A 20,038-nucleotide genomic window follows, 5' to 3' on the forward strand; every position below is an offset into this window, starting at 1 on the left:
TGATTACAATGGTTTATATTCATGGAAATATTATTATTCAACTCTGCAGCTAACGTGATTTTTTGTGTATAAAAGAGTAAAAGATTATTTGAACAAAAGTCTAACACCGAGTGGACACCGAGTTATGTACATTACATTTAAGAAAGAGGGTTGCTATGGGAAATGGAAGATGTCTGGAGCTCTGGTATGTTGGGTGTGTGTGTTTTGCAATGTTTGAAGTTTGTGTTGATAACATTACCAAGGTCTATCCACAAGTTTGAAATTTTAAATGTAACACTTGGGTACCCTTGATCTGAGCCATGCACTTCCTCAAAAACATTTCTCACTCCCATTTCTTCTTTTTGCATTTCAAAGCTCTACTTAGAAGCTCCTTAAGATCAAACAGTGTTTTGGTACAGAATTGCAAGCCACAAGCTCAGCCCACAGCTTGAATGTCATGAATGATCTCTCGTCACACACCACTACAAAGCTAAATCTGAATTTTATAGATGTGAATCAAAACACCGCCCCTAGCGTTTCATCGGAGAATTGCACGTCACTACACAGAAGCGTAAACCAACCTGTTATTGATCGGCTGATTATACATCATTTCCTGTAGGTCACTTGTTCTCGTTCAGAGTATGTACAGCCCACGTTTGTGAATACCCTTTCCTCCGATTTTGCATCAACATTTACAATAAAAATGAAAAATTACAATAACATCCTCCTGTCTCTCTTCAGTTGCCTTCAGTTCCTAGCAACAAGCGAAGCTAGCAAGCTAACTAGTCAACGAGTGCCACGGTTGCACACAGTTCACTTACTAGAATACACTGCCCCTAGTGTTTTGGCAGAGAATTGCACAGCGTAGCAGAAGCATAAAGCGAGTGTTCAAGCATGAGCATGGCGATGAAGTAACTGACTTTACACCCACATACGTACACCTTCGAGCGCAAAGTAGCAGGGGAACAGCCTTTAATTGAAGTTACATAGCAGACAAGTCATCCATTAAATACAAACAAGGCAATATTATTTTCTGGAACAGCTGCAGGGACCATCCAGTGAGCAGGAAGTCTCCCGTTTAAGAGCTCTTCTTCTCCTCAAACATGATGTTGGCTGTTGCTCTTTTAGCTGTGGACACACACAAAGGCTCATCAGATGACTGAAACAAACATGGCTTTGTTTTTTGTTTTTTTTATTAAATAGGACATATTACATAAAGTATGTTCCCTGAGTCAGCTCATCTAATAAACACAAAATCTAATTTCCCATAATCCTACATTTTTTACATTTTTACTCCTTATAAAAGGTATGAACAGGACATCATTTTTATGCTCGATTTATTCAAACAAAGACAGAATGTAGCAAAGACAAATACCTTTTACATTGACAACAAACAACAAATTTCAAATACAGTGGAACCTTTGTTAAAAATACATAAAATAACAAATACATATATACCTGTACATATAAATTAGTGAAAGGGATAAATTAACATTTAAAAGGAAAACTGCACTTTTGTTTTGGAATTTTGCCCATCATCCACAATCCTCATGTGAAACATGAGCACTCGTCTTGCCCTTTTCTGTGCATTCTAGAGAGAAAAACAGTTAGCATGAGGTAGCTAACAATGCACATCGTGGGACACACCTATTTTGACTATAAAGCCCTCTAAAAAATCCTCCAACAACATTTGATGATTTTATAAACAGTACATGCCGTGACCATGCAGTAACAGGTACATTCATGATAATATGTAATACTTGCAGTACTTCGATCATTTGAAACATTACCGGAACTTCCTTCCTGGGCGCACTGACTTCACATCTCGCGCTACTTCCATCCACAACAGCAGCGTGTGAAGCGCGTGTATGTTTGCTACTACTAATCATGGCAGACTTTGTGAGAGCCGCTACTTTTCCAGAACCTTATCTTTTTGAGCCTGACTCTACAGAGGAAGAGCTAAAGGTTTTAGAAGCTGAGTCCACAAGAAGAGAGAGTGAAACTTCGTAGCAGATGGGAGGCAAGCCATTACACCTGCCATGACTTGATGGTGTAAATGTGGAGCTTGCCAATCCATGCCGACAGAAATGGAGTGTTTCTGCTGCACTGACTGGCATGCAGTTTTACCATCGATGGAAAGGTTTTGTGTGTTTAGAAAGGAGGACATTGCTGGAAAAAGACCCCCCAGACCAGCTGGACCAGACTGACAACTGTCCATCGAGGAAGTCACCAAGCTATTGACTGTGATACATGACTGTGAGCACATAGCAAATGACATCATAACACAGTCCATCTAGCCGCGTATAAACAAAACATGGAATGCAGGCTAATACGTCACAGATAATTTGGTCGTCTATTTGTAGTTGTTCACATGCTTGTTCTTGTTTTCCAGTCAGTACAGATTGGTGTCCCATCGCATTGTTTTGGAGTGGGCCCGTTACTTCTCGCTGTGTTACGATGCCAGAAAAATAGTTGTTCGTGTTAGCTGCTACAATAACAATGTCGCTGTAGCTTGGTTTATATACAGGTCAGTTATGTAAACAGAACATTGTTGCCGTTTTTGGGACGTTTTTTTTTTTTTTTTAAGGCTTTATAGTCAAAACAGGTGTGTCCAGTTACGTGCATTGTTAGCTCCCACGTGCTAGCCGTTTTGAAGCTGAAGCTGTTTTTCTCTCTTTAGAATGTGCCGAAAAGAGTAAGACGTGTGGTCATGTTTCACATTAGGATTGTGGATTATGGGCAAAATTAATAAAAAAAGTGCAGTTACTTTTACCTTCAAAGAAGGATTGTTCACAAAGATACAACATGGCAGCGAGATCAACACAGACAACATCCTTGTTTTTTGCCTTGAGTTATTTCTTGAATTCAATAGCGCTTCTCAATGCAGGTCTCTGCTTTTGTTATTGATCACGGCTGCAAAATAACCCACAATGAAGCCAAGGAAGCCAAGTGACAGCATTTTGATAAAGAAGGTGAGAAATACTATTGAATTAAAAAAATAACACATGGCAAAACACCAAGTGGTGTCTGTGTCCACCTCGCTGCCACATCGTGTCTCTGGGAACAGTCACGTCTTCAATGAAGGTAAAAGTAACCTTCAATGTAGGCCTGTTATGACAATGGACATATCGATTTATCAAACGATAAAAAAAAAACAAAAACAGGTCGAGAACTATGAGCCCTCAATAAATTCACGTGTGTGCGCATCTGCTCCAACTGCTAGTCTCTCTGTGGTACACAGGCTGGATGACAAGAGGGTTCCATTACCCACATTGTACATATTTCAAGTGAGGGACAGTCTGCTGCAAAGGCAAGGCATTCTGCATCAGTGTGTTGCACAGAGACAGAGAGTATAGGCGACAACAGCTGTCTGCGTCGGCGATGCAAGAGGTTAGTCGGACCCGGTGCATTCCACCAGCTGGTCTAGGCTACGTGCCTGCCGGGCACTGACGTCGAGGTGCGGTGCACCTGTTTTTAAACACTTCACCTTTGTAAAGGGACAAAGATGAGTGCATAAGATGTAAGCAGCGTGCTTCGTTTGTTCAGTAGAGATGAGAACTGTTCTGCACGCTGCAACTATTAACTCTGCACTTCAGGTAAGGAACTTTACTAAAAATAAAATCATTTTCACCCTGTTCAAATTCTTACTGTTGCACTTGCACCTTCCTAAAAGGAAACACTGTAAAAGTGTGTCTCAAGGCCCCATTTTGGACTTGCAGTTTGTTCTTTGCGCTTTGTAATGAGATGTATTATTAGATATTTCACTCATTTGCTTTGCCACCTATAACAAAAAGTACTGGCCTACAACTTATTACTTTTAGCATCTTATACACATCATAATTGCCCCCGCATCCTTCAGTTTTTCTGTTTTTCTTTCTTCTATTTGATAATCGTACTTATTGAAGATTTACCTGCCAGTCGATTGCAATTTCATTTTCATGCTTCATTTTAAAAAACATTTAATGATCATAATAAATAATAAAGACAATTTTGGGGGAGAAAAGTTGTTCTCTTCTCTTTACATACAAAAAAAATGTATTGAAACAAAAGTGTAGCCCAAATTCCGAGGTATGGACCATACCGTGGGTTACGTGTACGGTTCCACCCCAACTTCTGTGTTGCCATTTGTGAGACTTGTAGTGTAACTGTGTTAGTTACTCTGGCGGCGGCTCTGACTTCCTGTTTCCATGTATTAGCAAGCTAATAGGATGCTAGCAAGGACGTTTTGTGATAAAAATATATTGAGAACACAGTTGCACTCACGCAGTGTGTTAATAACACAACAAGACACGCCATAATCGGAAAATGTACGTACACTGGAGCCGTAAATTTTAGATGTTAACTGAAAAAGGTGCTAATCGGGGCATACGCTAACAGAGGTTCCGCTGTACTTGTGTGTTTTTGTTTGTTTTTTCTTTGCCAGTTTTGAATTATTAATTATTATATTCTTATTATATGATTAATAAGTATAATAAGTATAATAATAATAATTATTATTATTATGATTAAGTTATTTATTTGTATTGTTAAAAAAAATTTTTTATTTAAAATACTAGTAATGAATGTCTGCTTCTGTTCAGATTCTTGCGTAGAAATGAAATAGTTGTTTTTTAACTAAAAGAATAGGGCTGCAAGTGCGTTCACACTCAAAAGTACGTCAAATTGCAGTACACTGTCATGTTGCAATCAAAACACTCAAAATGGTGAGCGCGCAATGACGGATCCTAACCACCCTCAATAGTTGTCAATAATCTTGGCTATGTAGCGGAAGGGGCGGGACAAACTGAAATGGCTGCAATTCACAATGAAAAAGGACAGAAGAAGAGAGTAAATACTGTGATAGTCATTTTTGGTAAGTGTGCAATAACAGGAATTCATTTGGAACAGCACCACACCGTCAAAATTCACACACTTAGAAAATAAGGGCACACTCTACACCGCATGCTTACTGGAATGTAAGTACCAAAGTATGCAAATTGTAACACAGCTTAGGAGTAGTCCTAAGTAATTCTTGTTTTACCTCTCAAACAATAATACTTGAAAGTTTTTAATTGTCGTTTGTGTTTCCATAAACAATAGTGGACATGTACAAACTCCTGCTACATACCTTCAAGGCCTTACACAACCTCAGCCCTCCGTACCTGACTGACCTCCTCCACATTGCATTGGAGTTCGCTCCCTCAGATCCTCCTCCTCTATTCACCTCACCGTGCCCGCCTCAGCACCATGGGGAGCAGAGCTTTCAGCCGCTCTGTTGCAAACCCTGGAGCTCATTACCATCCGACATCCGAAATATTGACTCACTCCCATCTTCATATCCAGACTCAAAAACTCATCTGTCCAAGACTGCCTACTCACTTTGACTTGTTTATGGATGTTGTTTTTATCCTTTGTTGTTTTATCTGTATCATGTGCAGTGTTCTTGGTTTTTTAGAAAGGCACTGAGAAATTGAATGTATCATTATTATTATTATTATTATTATTATTATGTACTCACCCTCGTCTTTAAACTTGTCAGCAGCTTCTGATGCCTTGTCCTTGATGTTCTTGACCGCATCGTCAATCTTGGCTTCATTCTTGAGGAAAAAGGGGCGGATGATGCGATTGTAAATCTGGACCGAGCCGTTGGAAGGAGTTGGAGCCATGCACCAAACCAAGAAGGCACACTGGGAAAGACCACAAGCATCTTCAGTGACCAAGGAGCAACACAACTCTTACATTTCTACCAGCATTTGTCCACAAAGAACCAACAACTTCATAGGGATCTGGAACGTTTCAAAGAACATTCGCCCACATTTCCAATATCTTCAACAACAACAACAAAAAAGCAGTTTCATTTTATTGACTGTCCCAAAAGTGCAATGTTTCTGTGCCAGAAATCCAAACTACCAATTCTACCAAAAAGAACGGTCAAATATCCAGACTGAAGTTTGTTGATGATGCAAAAAGCAGTTGAGATGAAACTTGCTAAGGGATGTGGGTCAACGGATCTATGAGCCTTTTTTGCCTGCGTGAATGACCGAATATTCCGAATAAATTCAAACTAGTGCAACCAATCGATCAAGAAGTACATGGTAGAATCATTCCAGACAGTTTTGCACACTGACTCCAGCCAGATTACCTTTCCAATGTAGTAAAATGGGAACCAGGAGAGAAAGATGTCTGCAAAGAACTCTGCAACACTGAAGAGTCCGTACACCACCCAGTAGGTCAACCATTTGGTATCGTCGTCTTTGGTGGCACTTTCAATGGCCTTGATGCTGCAGACAGGAAATACAAAACACACATCACTTATATTCTATTGCTAATTTCAATGCATGCAAAATACTAGGGATGGGTGGATCCATCCAAATTTGGATAGTATCGATACCAAGGTAGAATCAGTACTGAATCAATACTAGTGTGATGCAAGTGAGATTTTTCAGTTCTTTATCTTGATTTGCACAAATATCTGCCAACAGTAAAGGTCATTTTGCTGTTTCTTCTTTTTAGTTATTTTGCACTATTGACTTTATTTTGCACCAGTCCACGGTGTACCCGCCTCTTGCCCAAGTCAGCTGAGATAGACTCCAGCACACCCCCGTGACCCTCGTGAGGATAAGCGGCATAGAAGATGGATGGATGGATGAACTTTATTTGTATGTCATAAAAGGAATACTCATATTATTTTGTTGATACTCTCACATTGTCATATATTTTTGGATTTACATACAGTGGAACCTTGGTTAGCATCATTAATCCGTTATAAAAAAATTCGACTCTAACCAAAACACACTCTAACCAAATCCAGGAAATTATGTACCGTATTTTCCGGTCTATAAGTTGCACCAGCCAAAAATGCACAATGAAGAGGAAATAAATTCTACAGTACTTGAAAGGCAAGTTATAGTGATAACACTAAAATGGAGGACAACAGGCTAAATAGGTGGTATGTTACCGTAACGTAAATACGTGTTGACATGTTAACCTAACATACTATAGTTATTCAGATAACTATAACTCTATAACTATATTCAGATAACTATAGCCTAAACAACCTGGAAGTCATCTATATTTACCACCATGGCACCTACCTGGCCGTGGAGACGTAACTGCACTGTTGACATGAGCTATATTTGTTAGCATCATTATATTTGTCCAAACAAATGTACCTTGAGTTGTATCAGGCATTAAAATGGATCAATAAACTGAAGAAACAAGTGTGGTCTAATCATTTTCTCCATGACTGTGTATGCTTAAAGTTCTTGAACCTCGCTATGAAATACCATCACGTCCTCACTTTAGCCTGAAAGTTATACCAGCACTTTATGAAAAAGCTAAAAGTGATGTCATCAAAGAGTTATCACATGTGTCCGCTATTTCACTTACGACAGATGGTTGGACTTCACGTGCTATTTAACTGTAACTGTCCATTACATTTCGCCACAATGTTTCAACACAACTGTTTATTTTATCATTATTTTTCTATTTACAAAAACTCAGTCTAATTCATTTGAAATATCATCCAAAAGTTCTGTTTGCATTTTTTTTTAAATAAAAGCACTTCAAGTAATTTTTTTCTTCTTGTTTTGTACCGAAAATTAACCGAACCGAGCACTTCAAGAAACTGAACCGAAATGACATTTTAGTGTACTATTACACGTTATACGACTAACCGAACAGACGTTAACCGAATTCATTTTTCCCAAAAGAAATAATGTAAATCCAATTAATTTGTTCCAGAAAGCCAAATACGTGTTTTGATAGTTTCACAATTATAGTTTGCCATGCATATAAATACATATAAATGAAGAATGAAAGGACTAAACAAACATTTAAGGTTACTCATACCTTCACTGAAGATGTGATTGTTGGCGTGACTGCCCTCAAAGACAGGATGTGGCAGCGAGATCAACCACACGCACCTTCCCTTTTTTGACATAAGTTGTTCCTTGAATTCAATAGTGTTTCTCACCTCAATACTGTAACCCAAAATGGAGCTAAATAAAGTGGCACGTGCCAGCACTTTGGTTAAGATAGTGAAAAACACTACTAAATTCAAGAAATAATTCACAGCAAAACCAGAAGGTGGTGTCCGTGTTGCTCTCGCTGCTACATTGTGTCTTTGGGAACAATCACGTCTTCTCTGAAGGTAAAAGAAGCCTTAAATGTTCATTCAGCACTTTCATTCATCATTTACATGCATTTTGAATTGTTTTATGCATGTAAAACTATCAGGTGGCAAAAAGTCTTTAATTCCAAGTCTTGAGTCAAGTCAATTCAAGTAAAGGTGTGCAATTCCAAGCCAAGTCTCAAGTCAAGACAAGACAGTGCAAATCAAGTTGTAATTTTCAGAGTTCTTTCGAGTTATAAGCAATGTTTAGTGTTTGCCAAATAAAATGCCATTTTTAATTTCTCTATTTCGTGCTCACAGGTTTTCAAAAATATATTTATTATGCTGTTTCGTGGTTGAATACGGCCTATTATTAGTGAAAACATATGCATATTTAAGCAAATATGACAGATTTTGGGCCTAAATTAAGCCTTTTCAGGCATAAATATGACTAAATAAACTAAAATACAAATTGAAGGCATACAGAGACGCATTCAATTACGTTGATGAAATGTAGTATTCTCCACTGGTCACTTGGTGTCAGCAATGTTACTGTAATGTTTGCTGAGACATAAAGATCAGACTTGATCAATAGAACTCAATTAATGTATTTTGTCACTTAAGTGTCATTTTTATCAAATAATGATATTTACGATGTATGATGCTATTCATGTGAACATGTCACAAATTGCTTTAAAAAAAAATAGATTTTAAAAACATGAACATGAAGCAGCACTTGATATCATGGATTATAGCTTTTCCCCCCCCAACCTATTAAACAACAACATTTACGAGGGCACTGACATCAAAGCACCAATAAATTAGCTACCTTTTATAGTTTTATTATTTTATTCATTTTTTTTTTAATTGTTTAAAAAAACCCAACAATTTTCACATACTTTATATGATTCAGTCCTAGTTTGTTTTATCACTTATTAGCATGGCTATTTCTAAATAACACCTCTATACCTCAATACACTTTAGAGTTTAAAGTAAATAAATATATTGTGCTGATGTATTTATTGTATTTTTATGCTAGTGCGCTATGCCACGATTTTAAATATACTACTTTTTAAAATTTACCAGTCGGTATCGCCGATACCAGCCACAATTTCTGTCAGTATCAGACCGGACAGGAAATCAGTGGTATCGCACAACACTACTCAAAGCTAGGGATGTCCTGATCTGATCTTCAGGATCGTATTTTGAAGATCATATAATGTCGGCTTCCGCTACAACATCGGGCCGATTCGGAAGCTGCATCATGTCTGTAACTCTGAGCCACACTCCAACATGGTAGGTGCAGTAATGCTCTTCAAACCTGGTTGCCACCCGCAAGAAGGGTGTCATAAAAATATCTTACATTAATAACGCAATCTGTGACTACGTCTTCCTTAACCACAAGCATGGGCCTTAAAGTTTGTTGAAGATTTTGCAGCAATGTGTGCTGAGGCTGACATCCCATTGGAAAAGTTAGCTAAGCTACATCCATTTCTCAATTACTGGACAAAATAGGCCAATGATGTGTTGCATCAATGAATGGAAGGACTTTTCATGGTTCACTAACCCAAAGAGCACACACTCTATGGTGGTAAAATATGTGGAAAAGGTAAAAAACAGAACTCTAAAAAATTAGAACGGAAAAAAATGAATTTGGAAAAAAATAGAGGATTTCATAAAGAGAGTTTGTTTTTAAAAAAAAAGTCATATATTCTAAATGACACCAAAAATTTATCTATAACCATGTCAAATGATTAATTCTACCCCAAGAATATTTTGCGCGGCCATTTTTTTCTAATTTTATCTTTCATTGGATGGACTTTTATTGGATTAGGGACCTGACTCCCAGAGGTTTGTCACAAAAGCCAAAGTGCATTATTTTTGATGCTTCTAAGAGTTATTTTCAGAACAATATTCAATTCCACAATTCATGTTTAGAACAAAAGCTTATTATTATTGTTAAAAAAAAAAAGGGATCAGTATCGGATCGCAAGCCAAAAAATGTAGATGGGGACATCCCTGCTCAAAGCAGCTGTTTTTGCACACACGTGCTGTAGCGGTAGGTGGCTCAAATAGTCATTACACCGAAACAACGAGCTTTTATTAATTAATTCAACAATGATTGCTGTTTTGTGGTTGACTATGGTCTATTATTAGTGCAACATATTGAAAGACACGTTATATGTAGTATTCTAGTCACTAGGCGTCAGTACTGTTACATTGAAGAGACATGATATTACCTTACATTACCTTCACACTGCATGGAGTCAGCCAGTACATGTCCGACATGATAGAGAGACAAAAAAAGAGCTCTCCTCCCATTCCGTGAGGAAGTGGTACGTTTTTGGCTTGGCCTTTTTTTCCCCATTCCGTTTGAAACCATGTCTTTAGTTTAGAACAAATAAATTTGATACTAACTCATTAGCATGCTATGTTTAAAGCGGCAGCCATCTCTCGTGTGATCCCGTAGCCTGCGCAATCTGGTGTAAACAAAGAATAACAGGAGTGTAAAGGTGACTATAGGGGTGTTATGTCATGTCTACAAAGCTGTAATAATGATAAAATTGTATTTAGAAAGTCAAACATGTTTTATATGCTCTAACTATGAAAATATTTCATTTATTAATATGGAATCCTACTTTGCAGAAATTCACTTATCTCGGTCGGGTCTGGAACCACTTAACTACAATAAACTAGCGACGACTACGGTATATCTCGCAACAGGCACAATCCCTAATAAATAATAAAAAAATACATGAAAATAAAAACACGGGCTACTTGCGACCGTTACCCACTAAACTCAACTCTGAACCCCCAACATCACTTCCTGTCCATGACGTTATTTACAGTCATCCCATCGTGGATGCTAAGCTTGTGTTGCCCAAAGCATTAGCTCACAACAAGTATCCGCCCAATTTTCCATCCTTTGTGCAACTTCAGATGCTGAACAAAGTTTGACGTTGTCGTTTGTCCATCTGTTATTCTCATACATCAGGTTTTGCACCCAGAAAATCGTTTTTTATTTATGACCTCCTAATTTGTGAATGCAAATGATCCTCGGTGGCATGTTGACACATCTGTTCTTATTCATTTTCTTGTGTTTTTCTTTCTTTCTTTCTTTCTTTTGGGAGAATGAACAGAACAAGAATTTCATTGCATAGCAGAACTACCTGTTTTACTGTGCAAATGACAATAAAACTCTTGAATCTTAAATCCCGGTGTTGGAATCTCTGCCAGTCTGCAGCAGTCTGGCACTGACAGAAACGTAATCCACACCCTCATTGTTTGTTCTTAAACCTGATTGGACATTAATAGATGCATTCAAAGAGGCAGAATCTGTGGGAAAATTTGGTGTCTTGCTGGAAATGACACACAGTAATAACCATCACGTTAGTTGAATACTTTGAATGGGGACACATTTTACTCAACACACTCACTGAAAATCTCAAGTATTTCAAGTCCCGAGTCAGTGATGTCCAAGTCCAAGTCCAGTTTCAAGTCAATGATGATATTGTCGAGTCAATCTGAAGTCATCAAAAGGCATGTGACTGCAATCCACACCTCTGAAAACTATAATTATAAAAACTATAAAAACCTGTTTTGCGTTAACATTTTTGAAAGCCATTTGTTTGCTAGCTAATAGGAAGCCAACAAGGAAGGACGTGAAAGGTGAGGTGTGGATTATTATGAACATTATTGCGCTATACTGTCTGTCCTCCCTTGTATAGATTGTAAATGTACTTGTATTTACTTATCATTTTACTCACTATTTGTAAATATGCAAATCTTCTTCATCTTCAAGTCTTTTGTTCACATCGTCTCTTTATTCACATTGTATTGCATTATTTTTCTTCTGCTACTGAGCTACTGCAGCCAAGCAATTTTCCTTGCGGATCAATAAAGTCTAAAAGCGTGCAGCCCAGCCTTTGATTTCATGACAGTGATCGTGCTAAGACAACACGCTCTTCTGTCGTTTGTTAACACTTTGTCTTCCCAGTGAGATACGTAAACCAGGGGTGTCCAAAGTGTAGGCCGTGGGCGATTTGCAGGCTATGGCTCGTTTTTTTCCTTCACATTGTACAAATAAAATGAGCAAAAAAAAATGCAAAAATGGAAAAATAGAGCAGTAAGGCATAATGTAACGAGAAAAAGATGGTAATCTATCTATCTATGATTATCTATACAGTCGTCCCTCTCTACATCGCGGTTCCATATATATCACTCCCTCACTCTATACTGCTGTTTCGTGACTTATTCCGAGGTACATTAATAGTGAATCCTATTTCGCGGAAATTCACTCATCATGGTCGGGTCTGGAACCAATTAACCGCGATAACCGAGGGATCATTTTATATTTTTTTGGTCTTATAACTTGTTAAATAAATATTAATCTTATCAAAGTAGCACTTCTGGTTGTGATTTTTAATAGCATGATTTAAGCTATATATCCGTGGAACTTTTTTTGGAACTTTTTGGGCCTACTTGTAAGATAAATTTGGGCTTATTTCAAGATCAGCGAGTTTCCGGCTATAGCTTATTCATTTTGCACTAATATGTAATTTAATTTTCACTTATTTTAATAGTATTTCACTTTTTATTGATTGTATTAAGTATTTTATTCTTAAAATAAGTATTTTCCGCTTCAAGGTCCAGTTTATTACTGAATGTAGAAAGCATAGTTTCAGATTTTTTATCAAGTAGAATTAACTAGCTGCATAGACAAAGAATTTCAATAGTTGTAAGTATTTTTTCCTAATATCTAGTCTGGTTATCTTATATTTGGCAAGCCCTTTTTGCATTTAAGATGGATTTGGGCTTATTTCAAGATCTGCTAGTTTTAGGATACAGCTTTATTACTTGACACTAGTATCGGGTGTGACATTGGTGCGGCTGTGGTTCAGAGGGTAGAGCAGGTTGTTAAGAAACTTATTCTAAAAATAAGTATTTCCAGCTGAAAGGTCCTGCTTATTTTTAGACATAAAAATATTAATTTAGGATTGCTTACCAGGTCAAATTTACTTGCTGCATGGACGGATAATTTCTCCAGTTTTAAAGAGTTTTTTTTTTTAATCTGGTCTTTTTATCTTATATTTGGTCAGCCCTTTTTTGCAGTGTATAGATATATTTAGAGAGCATAAGCCATTTAAGACACAAATAAAACTCGTGCTCGTGTGTGTTGCAATAAATGTGTGACGTTGGGGGTACAGAGCTGAGTTTTAGCTGCAACAGTAGCCCGTTTTATTATTAGAATGATGAACATTAGGATTATTATTATGTTATTATTATTGTGCCTGTTGTGCGAATTCAAACCTGCAATAAAAGCCTGTAGTTCCGGCGACCAAGTCTGGTGCTTCTATGTTTCATCTACTGACATCCAGTGACCAGTGTAGAACACTGCATATCACAATTTGAATGCGCCTTCTGAATGCCTTATATTTGTATTTTACTTCATTTAGCCATGTTTATGCTTGAAAGTGCTTCATTTAAGCAAAGAATATGTCCAGTTTACTTAAATATGCATCCTTTTTTTCCTAATAGGCCTTATACAACTAAGAAACAGCATGATTTATTCGTTAATATAGTTTTAAAAAACCTTGAGAGTGAAGCCGTGAAATTCGATCCGTGATGTGATGACTGGACACTTGCATTTTGTAACAGAGCTGAGCCATTTTCATTATTTATGAGCAAATCAATCAATCAAAGCAAAGCCCTTCTATTGGACTGCACTTGACACCAGTAGCAACCTTCATTTGGGCCGCAGATCGTCCCGTCTTGATGGACAGATAATCGGATCCTTCGGCTCAGGGCTTGTGAATTTTTTTTTGGGTCTACCACTTGACTTTTTTGCTCCATAACCCTCAAATGATTGTTTTACTGTGTCCAACCTCAGCAGCAATGAATGGCGCGCTGCGAGCGCTAGGGATAGGTACCGTTCACACTTGAACCAATATGGTACCTGGGAATCGGTACCGGTCCTCAACGGTACCAATTTTCGGGACTTTTGTCAGTGTTTAGCAGAACTTTGTCATGGACACTGAGGTTGCTGAGGACAGCTTAGCTGCTAGGTGGGGGATATATAGTGTGGCAGAGAGCACTTCCTGCTTCCCAGCATGCTTTGCTCAGCTGCTTTGTAAAGGTTACATGCTTAATATTACGGAAGTTGTTGTTTGTGTTAAGTTTGCTTTACAGTGCTTATTGCTTTGATCTTTTTGTCAACACCATAGTGTTCTTTGTGTGCAAAGCTCATTGCAAGTTCCGTCATCATTCCTGCCTGCCCAAATAAAGAGACACTTTCTTTCAAGCAGGTGAAGCGCCTCTTAAAAGGGGTAGCCGGGATTTTTTGACATGGAGCTGTATAACATCCCCATCAGCAGTGTAGTACATCGACAGCCACTTACACCCCACTTGGTCCCCTAAGTCTGGTCGGATTTCGGTGAAGAACGTAGTTCCAGTTAGTCGCTGGGGTTACACAAGTAAGGAGTTTGGCTTCTCAACACAATGCGCGTTCAAAGGAGTAATACATTTGCATGACAAAAATGCCTCCTCGGAAAAAAATCAGATCTCACAAATGGCTCTGTGTCATACTTATCTCCCGCCGTGTCCCTGCACACTGTCGCCTATGTATGTGATGAAGTAGCTCGCATCTTGTGAGGTCTGATTTTTTCGAGGGGGACATGATACATGATGAACGCTACGTAGCTATTATCACTGGCATATTGCTCAGTTTATGTACACATCTATTGAGGAGTTATGTTTATTTTATTATCTTTATAGCCATATTGATTTGAATTGTGAATTACTGAACAATACCAACTATTTGGATGACCAGTAAACTTTGAAACTGTGAATGTGAAATACTAATCAGTAGTATTTATTATACAAGTAGTAGTTGCAAAGTTTACCGCTTAGATTTGATATATGCTATATGTTTTATAGTAAGAGGTACATCATTTTGATTGTGTGCACCCCTGATAAACATGTACGCTGTACATAAATACTCATTTATAAATAAAATATATATATATATATATATTCTCTGTTTATAGTAGGAGGCAGCTCTTTGGGACAAAGTAGCCCACAGGCTGAAAAAGTGTGAGCACCCGTGTGCTATATAGATACATGTATAGCCTATTATTTACATGTTGACCACACTTAAAATATAGAAATAAAATATCTATCAAATATCATAAAAACGTTTCACTACACTTTATTTTGAAAAACACGCACCTGTCACCTGTCTGCCCTGTTGGCATTTGACAGATGAGGAGTGGAAGAAAAGGCGGATAGAAAGGTATTTAAAGTTAATTTATGCATTTGTTGTCCAAGCCTGTGAAAACGACCCTGATGTTGACATTATGACTGTCGGTAAATTTAAATATTTAAAAAAAAAAAAAATTCCGGACACAGCGGCGGCGGCAGTCCGCCTCCCGTGCAGCCCACCTAAAAATCCTAGGGGAAATCCTGGGATGTCATCCAACTTCATGTCAAAAAGTCCGAACTATCCCTTTTAAATCCACAATATCGTCTGATTTCAGCCTCTCAAATGTGACTATTTTTAAATGTCCTTAGTCATCCATGCAAGCAGACCTATTAGCTTTTTGTTTTAGGCACAAAAAAAAAAAGTGATGGACATTTTTGCCTCTTTTCTGATATGTTGCGGATCAAACCACTAATTGTGTTTGGTTCATATTGATTTGCTCCATATTGATTTGGTCTGTCTAGGTCTAGGGTCTATGATACAATTCTGACCTTGGGGAGTTATTCGAGCTTTGTGTTTATTAGAGAGCCATCAAAGACTAGCAGTTTATCATCAGCCATTCGTCCAAATTGGGCTCCTTTGGAAAAATGTCCTCAGTGGAGTTTGTTAAAGTCAGATTGCTGGAATTCTCCAAAATGTCCGCTTCAAATCAAAACAGCCAACTTCCTGTTGAATTGCAAGCATGGGGCGGAAATACTTTTTTGTGCATGCTGTCATGACAGACATGCCAAATGCCTTTTGTGGGGATCGGAACTGTACTTAATTACAGTATATTTAACATTTCGGGGGGCGTTAGCGAGTCAGTTTGCCTCACTTGCAAGCCGCACTATGTTGTTCAGGCTTGGATACGTCCTCGCCATGTCCAGCATTCACAAGTAATATACCATCACCAATTTCAAAGCTTTTGGTTCTAAAAACACTATTTTTTTCTCCAGGAAATTGCAAACTTGATAGAGGCATGCTCCCTTTTTTGACAGACCTCATGCAATATTATTAGTATTTCAACAACTCCTGCAGAATCCTCTGTCCTCAGAGGCAATGTCGTTTAACCAGAGGCAATGTCGTTTAACCAAGAGGTGTTACCATAACACTTGCAAGTCTGCCAAAGCTTCAGATCCGGTTGCCACAGAATAAAGACTGACATGTATACACACATCCAGCGACATCAACAGAAAAATACCACTGAGACCAATGTATCTTCCGTGTTTATAAGTGATCCCGGGCGGGGAGGGTGGGGTCTTTCTCATGTTTGAGTAGCATTCTAATGTTTGCACAGTTTGTGTTGGCTGCTGATAATGAGCTTTCTTCAACTTCTGCGGGTATTCCGCATAACAGCAATGCTAGGAATCACTGAAGATGTATGTTGTATAATCCTGATTGATAAGATAGTAAAATATATACTCTGGAAAAAGAATGGTTCAAAAACATCATTCATTTTTCCACCCTGGAAAAAGAATGCCTCAAATACACCACGAAGGGCACAAAATCATTGACATTCATGGCCATAATGAGTGAATTTTAACACTTGACCACACCTGGACAGTATATACAGTATTTGACTAAAGCCACACACAGCACACACGTATATATATATATATATGTGAGTGACGTCATTTTTAGAACAGTGTAGGTACTGTGCGCGTGTGTGCGTGCGTGTATGTGTGTGTGGTGGGGGTGGTGGGGTCCACTTACGATATGTAGGCTGGGTAAAGAAAGCCGATGAGGTTACACAGAAGGGAGGCTCCATAACCAATCACCAAGTACACCGCGATGATGGCGATGAAAGCTGGAATGAACACAAACACACCACCATGTTAAAATTGAGCGGCTTTATTTTGGGAACGTGTCGAACATGCCATTTCATGTACTAATAGTCTTTTTATTCGTCCCCTTTGTCAGCCAATACTCACCCGCAGCGACATACGCCCTGTTCACTCCAGTCTTCGCTTCGATCTTGGCAAGGACATCCGTCAGGAGGTTCTTTTCGTGTAGGAACTTTTCAAACCTTTCCTTAAGAGCCTGTGCCATGTTTGCTCTTCCCACCCGACGACACTGATGAATTAGGAAGTTCTGCGTGAGAAACTGCGACACTCCTGCAACACAACACTCCCGTTACTCCGCCAAGCGTCAAGTGAGCAAGGATGAACTCATTCACTTCCTGCCATTGTCTTCATAATAAAAATAAACATTCGCCTATTGAAATAATTGAACAACGGAACTAAATCAAATGTGTCTATTAAAATGTCGTTTATTTTGTCTGTACAAATAGAACGAACGTAATTAACCATTACTTATACTTAAATCGGGTTCTTTAACCAGGAGGGCTGTCATGTGAATTTGAAGGTGGACGGAACAACTGCAGCAGACATTTGTTTATAACCTCGCTAACTTGATATAACGCACGCGGAAGCAAAAATGGAATATTTCCTGAGTTCGGCTTTCAGGTGTTTCATTGTCGTCTGATGTCATTCATACTTCCATTTTCAGGGTCCAGGGTCCCAGCTATCTGCACACTGTACCCTGGACTAGTCACCAAACAGACAGGGCACATAGAAACAAACACTCATTCATAGTCATAACGTCACTTGATGTGAAATGAATTCACGCTGACAGCACGGAAGTCACGCAGGTTAACCGCTGCTACACACCACCTATTCTCTCCTCCTCCGCCCGCAGAAGACATAAACGATTTAATAACCATCAGGCTTAACTTTACATTAGATTTTGATCGTAATGTTTAACAAGGGCACACCGAGGTTCCCCAAACCTGCATCTTTGAATAATGACACCTGCGAGTCTACGTTCAGGGTCTTATTTTCGTGTAAAACAGCACCGTCTGTGCTCTGATGACATTGCAAAATACAGTACACGAGATACTGTATTATAGGGGTAAGCGATACTGAAAATTCTGTTATCGATCCGATACCAAGCAAATGCAGGACCAGTATTGCCGATACCAATACCTTTGTTTTGAAAATTTCGAGATCATTGAATAATTGTGATTTTGCCTTTACTTCGTTCAGCATCATTATCATCAGAATAAAACACGGAACAAAGAAAAATAACTGTATCAACAAAGTTATTTGTGAACAATTGAATAATGTATAAACAACTATATGAGACAATAACAACAAAATAACACAATACAATCACTTTTATTACATACAGTTGTTTGAGTAAAATAAAATTGATAGTGTAAAATAAGTAAATAAAAGTAAAAGCTACTCTTGGCTCTTATTCAAATTATTTGGCTTTTTGCCCCCAAAGCCTTCCTGTATTAAGTAAGTAAGTACTTTCTAATGTAATATGAATATAATAATATTATATAATCATATCAACAATTTATTTACAAATATATAAATATAACAATGTGCAAATATGAACACGACGACATCACAAAACAAAGATATTTGTGAAAATAAACAAGATGACAACTGAAAAATGTCAGTCTCATCACACCACTGGCCTTTTCTGCTTAAACAATATCAGAAGCTGTAACCTACATTTATCGCTTCAATTCTAGTATTTGTTCCATGAAATTGTATTTGTTTATTCCCAACAGTCCATTATCTTCATTCAGTAGCATCTCATGGCTGCTATGGTATGTTAGATTTTTCTTTTTTGTCCAATCATTTTTCAACTTCTGTGTGTTGCCGTGTCAATGCAATCTGCCCAGGGGCTTCAGAATCAGGAGTGCTGGCCCATGTCACTTTTAAACACTATTAGCAATGGGGATGTTTCTTTAACTGGTCAGATTTCAGCTTGGCCTCACAGCTATCTGGCCCATAAGTACGTCAGCGTTGTTTCATGCTCTGAAAGCCCCATCACATCAACCTTGCAGTGCTCAATTGATCCTGTTCCAACAAAAAGAAAGGAGACAAATGCTGTGATATTCATCGTAGTGTGTGTGTGTGTGTGTGTGTGTACAAATAAGTAAGTATATTTATTGTTGTGTAGAGGTTTGGAGTTGTTTAGAGACAATGTACTGGCAGATAAAGGGTTAACTGGGTTTCTTGCTTTAGTAATAATAGTATTCATCCTCGAATTTTGTAATGCCACACATTGCTATATTGTGTTTTTCGTATATTATTGATGGTTTGTATAATTGCGGCATAATAGTTGTGCTATGAAAGGAAAACGGCACTTTTCTTGGAATCATCCACAATCCTTATGTGAGACACGAACACGTATGTCTTTCTCTTTTCTGTGCGTTCTAATGATTTAAAAACAGATAAAAAGAGACAGCTCATTATTGCATGTATGGGATTTACTATTCCGCCTATAAAGTCGTCCGAAAAAGTCTCCAAAAAGCGCCAACAACGCTCCATTTACATATAATGTGACGTGCATATTAACCAAGCTACAGCAACATTGTTATCATTATCATTAACATTGTTAAGCTGATTGAACTACATTACTGGCGCATTGACACTTAGCTACTCGGTGTGGTAAGGCCACTAGCCGACTAGCGATGAGCTTCACCACAGATTCGGCCACAGCGCCTCAGACCACTACCAAAAGGTAAGGCTACATATTCGAGATGCTGCCAGTGCTGTTGTGTTTTTATATTTGAGCTTGTTAAGTTAACACTAGGTGTAGGTGTTCGTTTCTATGCTGCTATGTGAAATTAATGTGCCGACAAAGGAAATGCCAGTAATGAACAAAATACGCAAAATACTGTAAGTATTACATGTCATCATGAATGTACC

General features: G+C 38.2%; 1 protein-coding gene across 1 annotated transcript; it reads right to left on the reverse strand.

The window, feature by feature from the left end:
• Nucleotides 1-934: 934 nt before the first annotated feature.
• On the reverse strand, nt 935-17,472 carry reep5 (receptor accessory protein 5). Its single transcript, XM_054757568.1, has 5 exons — nt 17,240-17,472; nt 17,022-17,115; nt 6,101-6,239; nt 5,477-5,645; nt 935-1,107 (listed from the first exon to the last, which is right to left on the reverse strand). The coding sequence occupies exons 1-5, from the start codon at nt 17,355-17,357 to the stop codon at nt 1,058-1,060; spliced, it is 570 nt and encodes a 189-aa protein (XP_054613543.1). The 5' UTR covers nt 17,358-17,472; the 3' UTR covers nt 935-1,057.
• Nucleotides 17,473-20,038: the final 2,566 nt, after the last annotated feature.

Source organism: Dunckerocampus dactyliophorus, chromosome 17 (genome assembly GCF_027744805.1).
Source record: "Dunckerocampus dactyliophorus isolate RoL2022-P2 chromosome 17, RoL_Ddac_1.1, whole genome shotgun sequence".
In the NCBI taxonomy this organism is placed as follows: Eukaryota; Metazoa; Chordata; class Actinopteri; order Syngnathiformes; family Syngnathidae; genus Dunckerocampus; species Dunckerocampus dactyliophorus.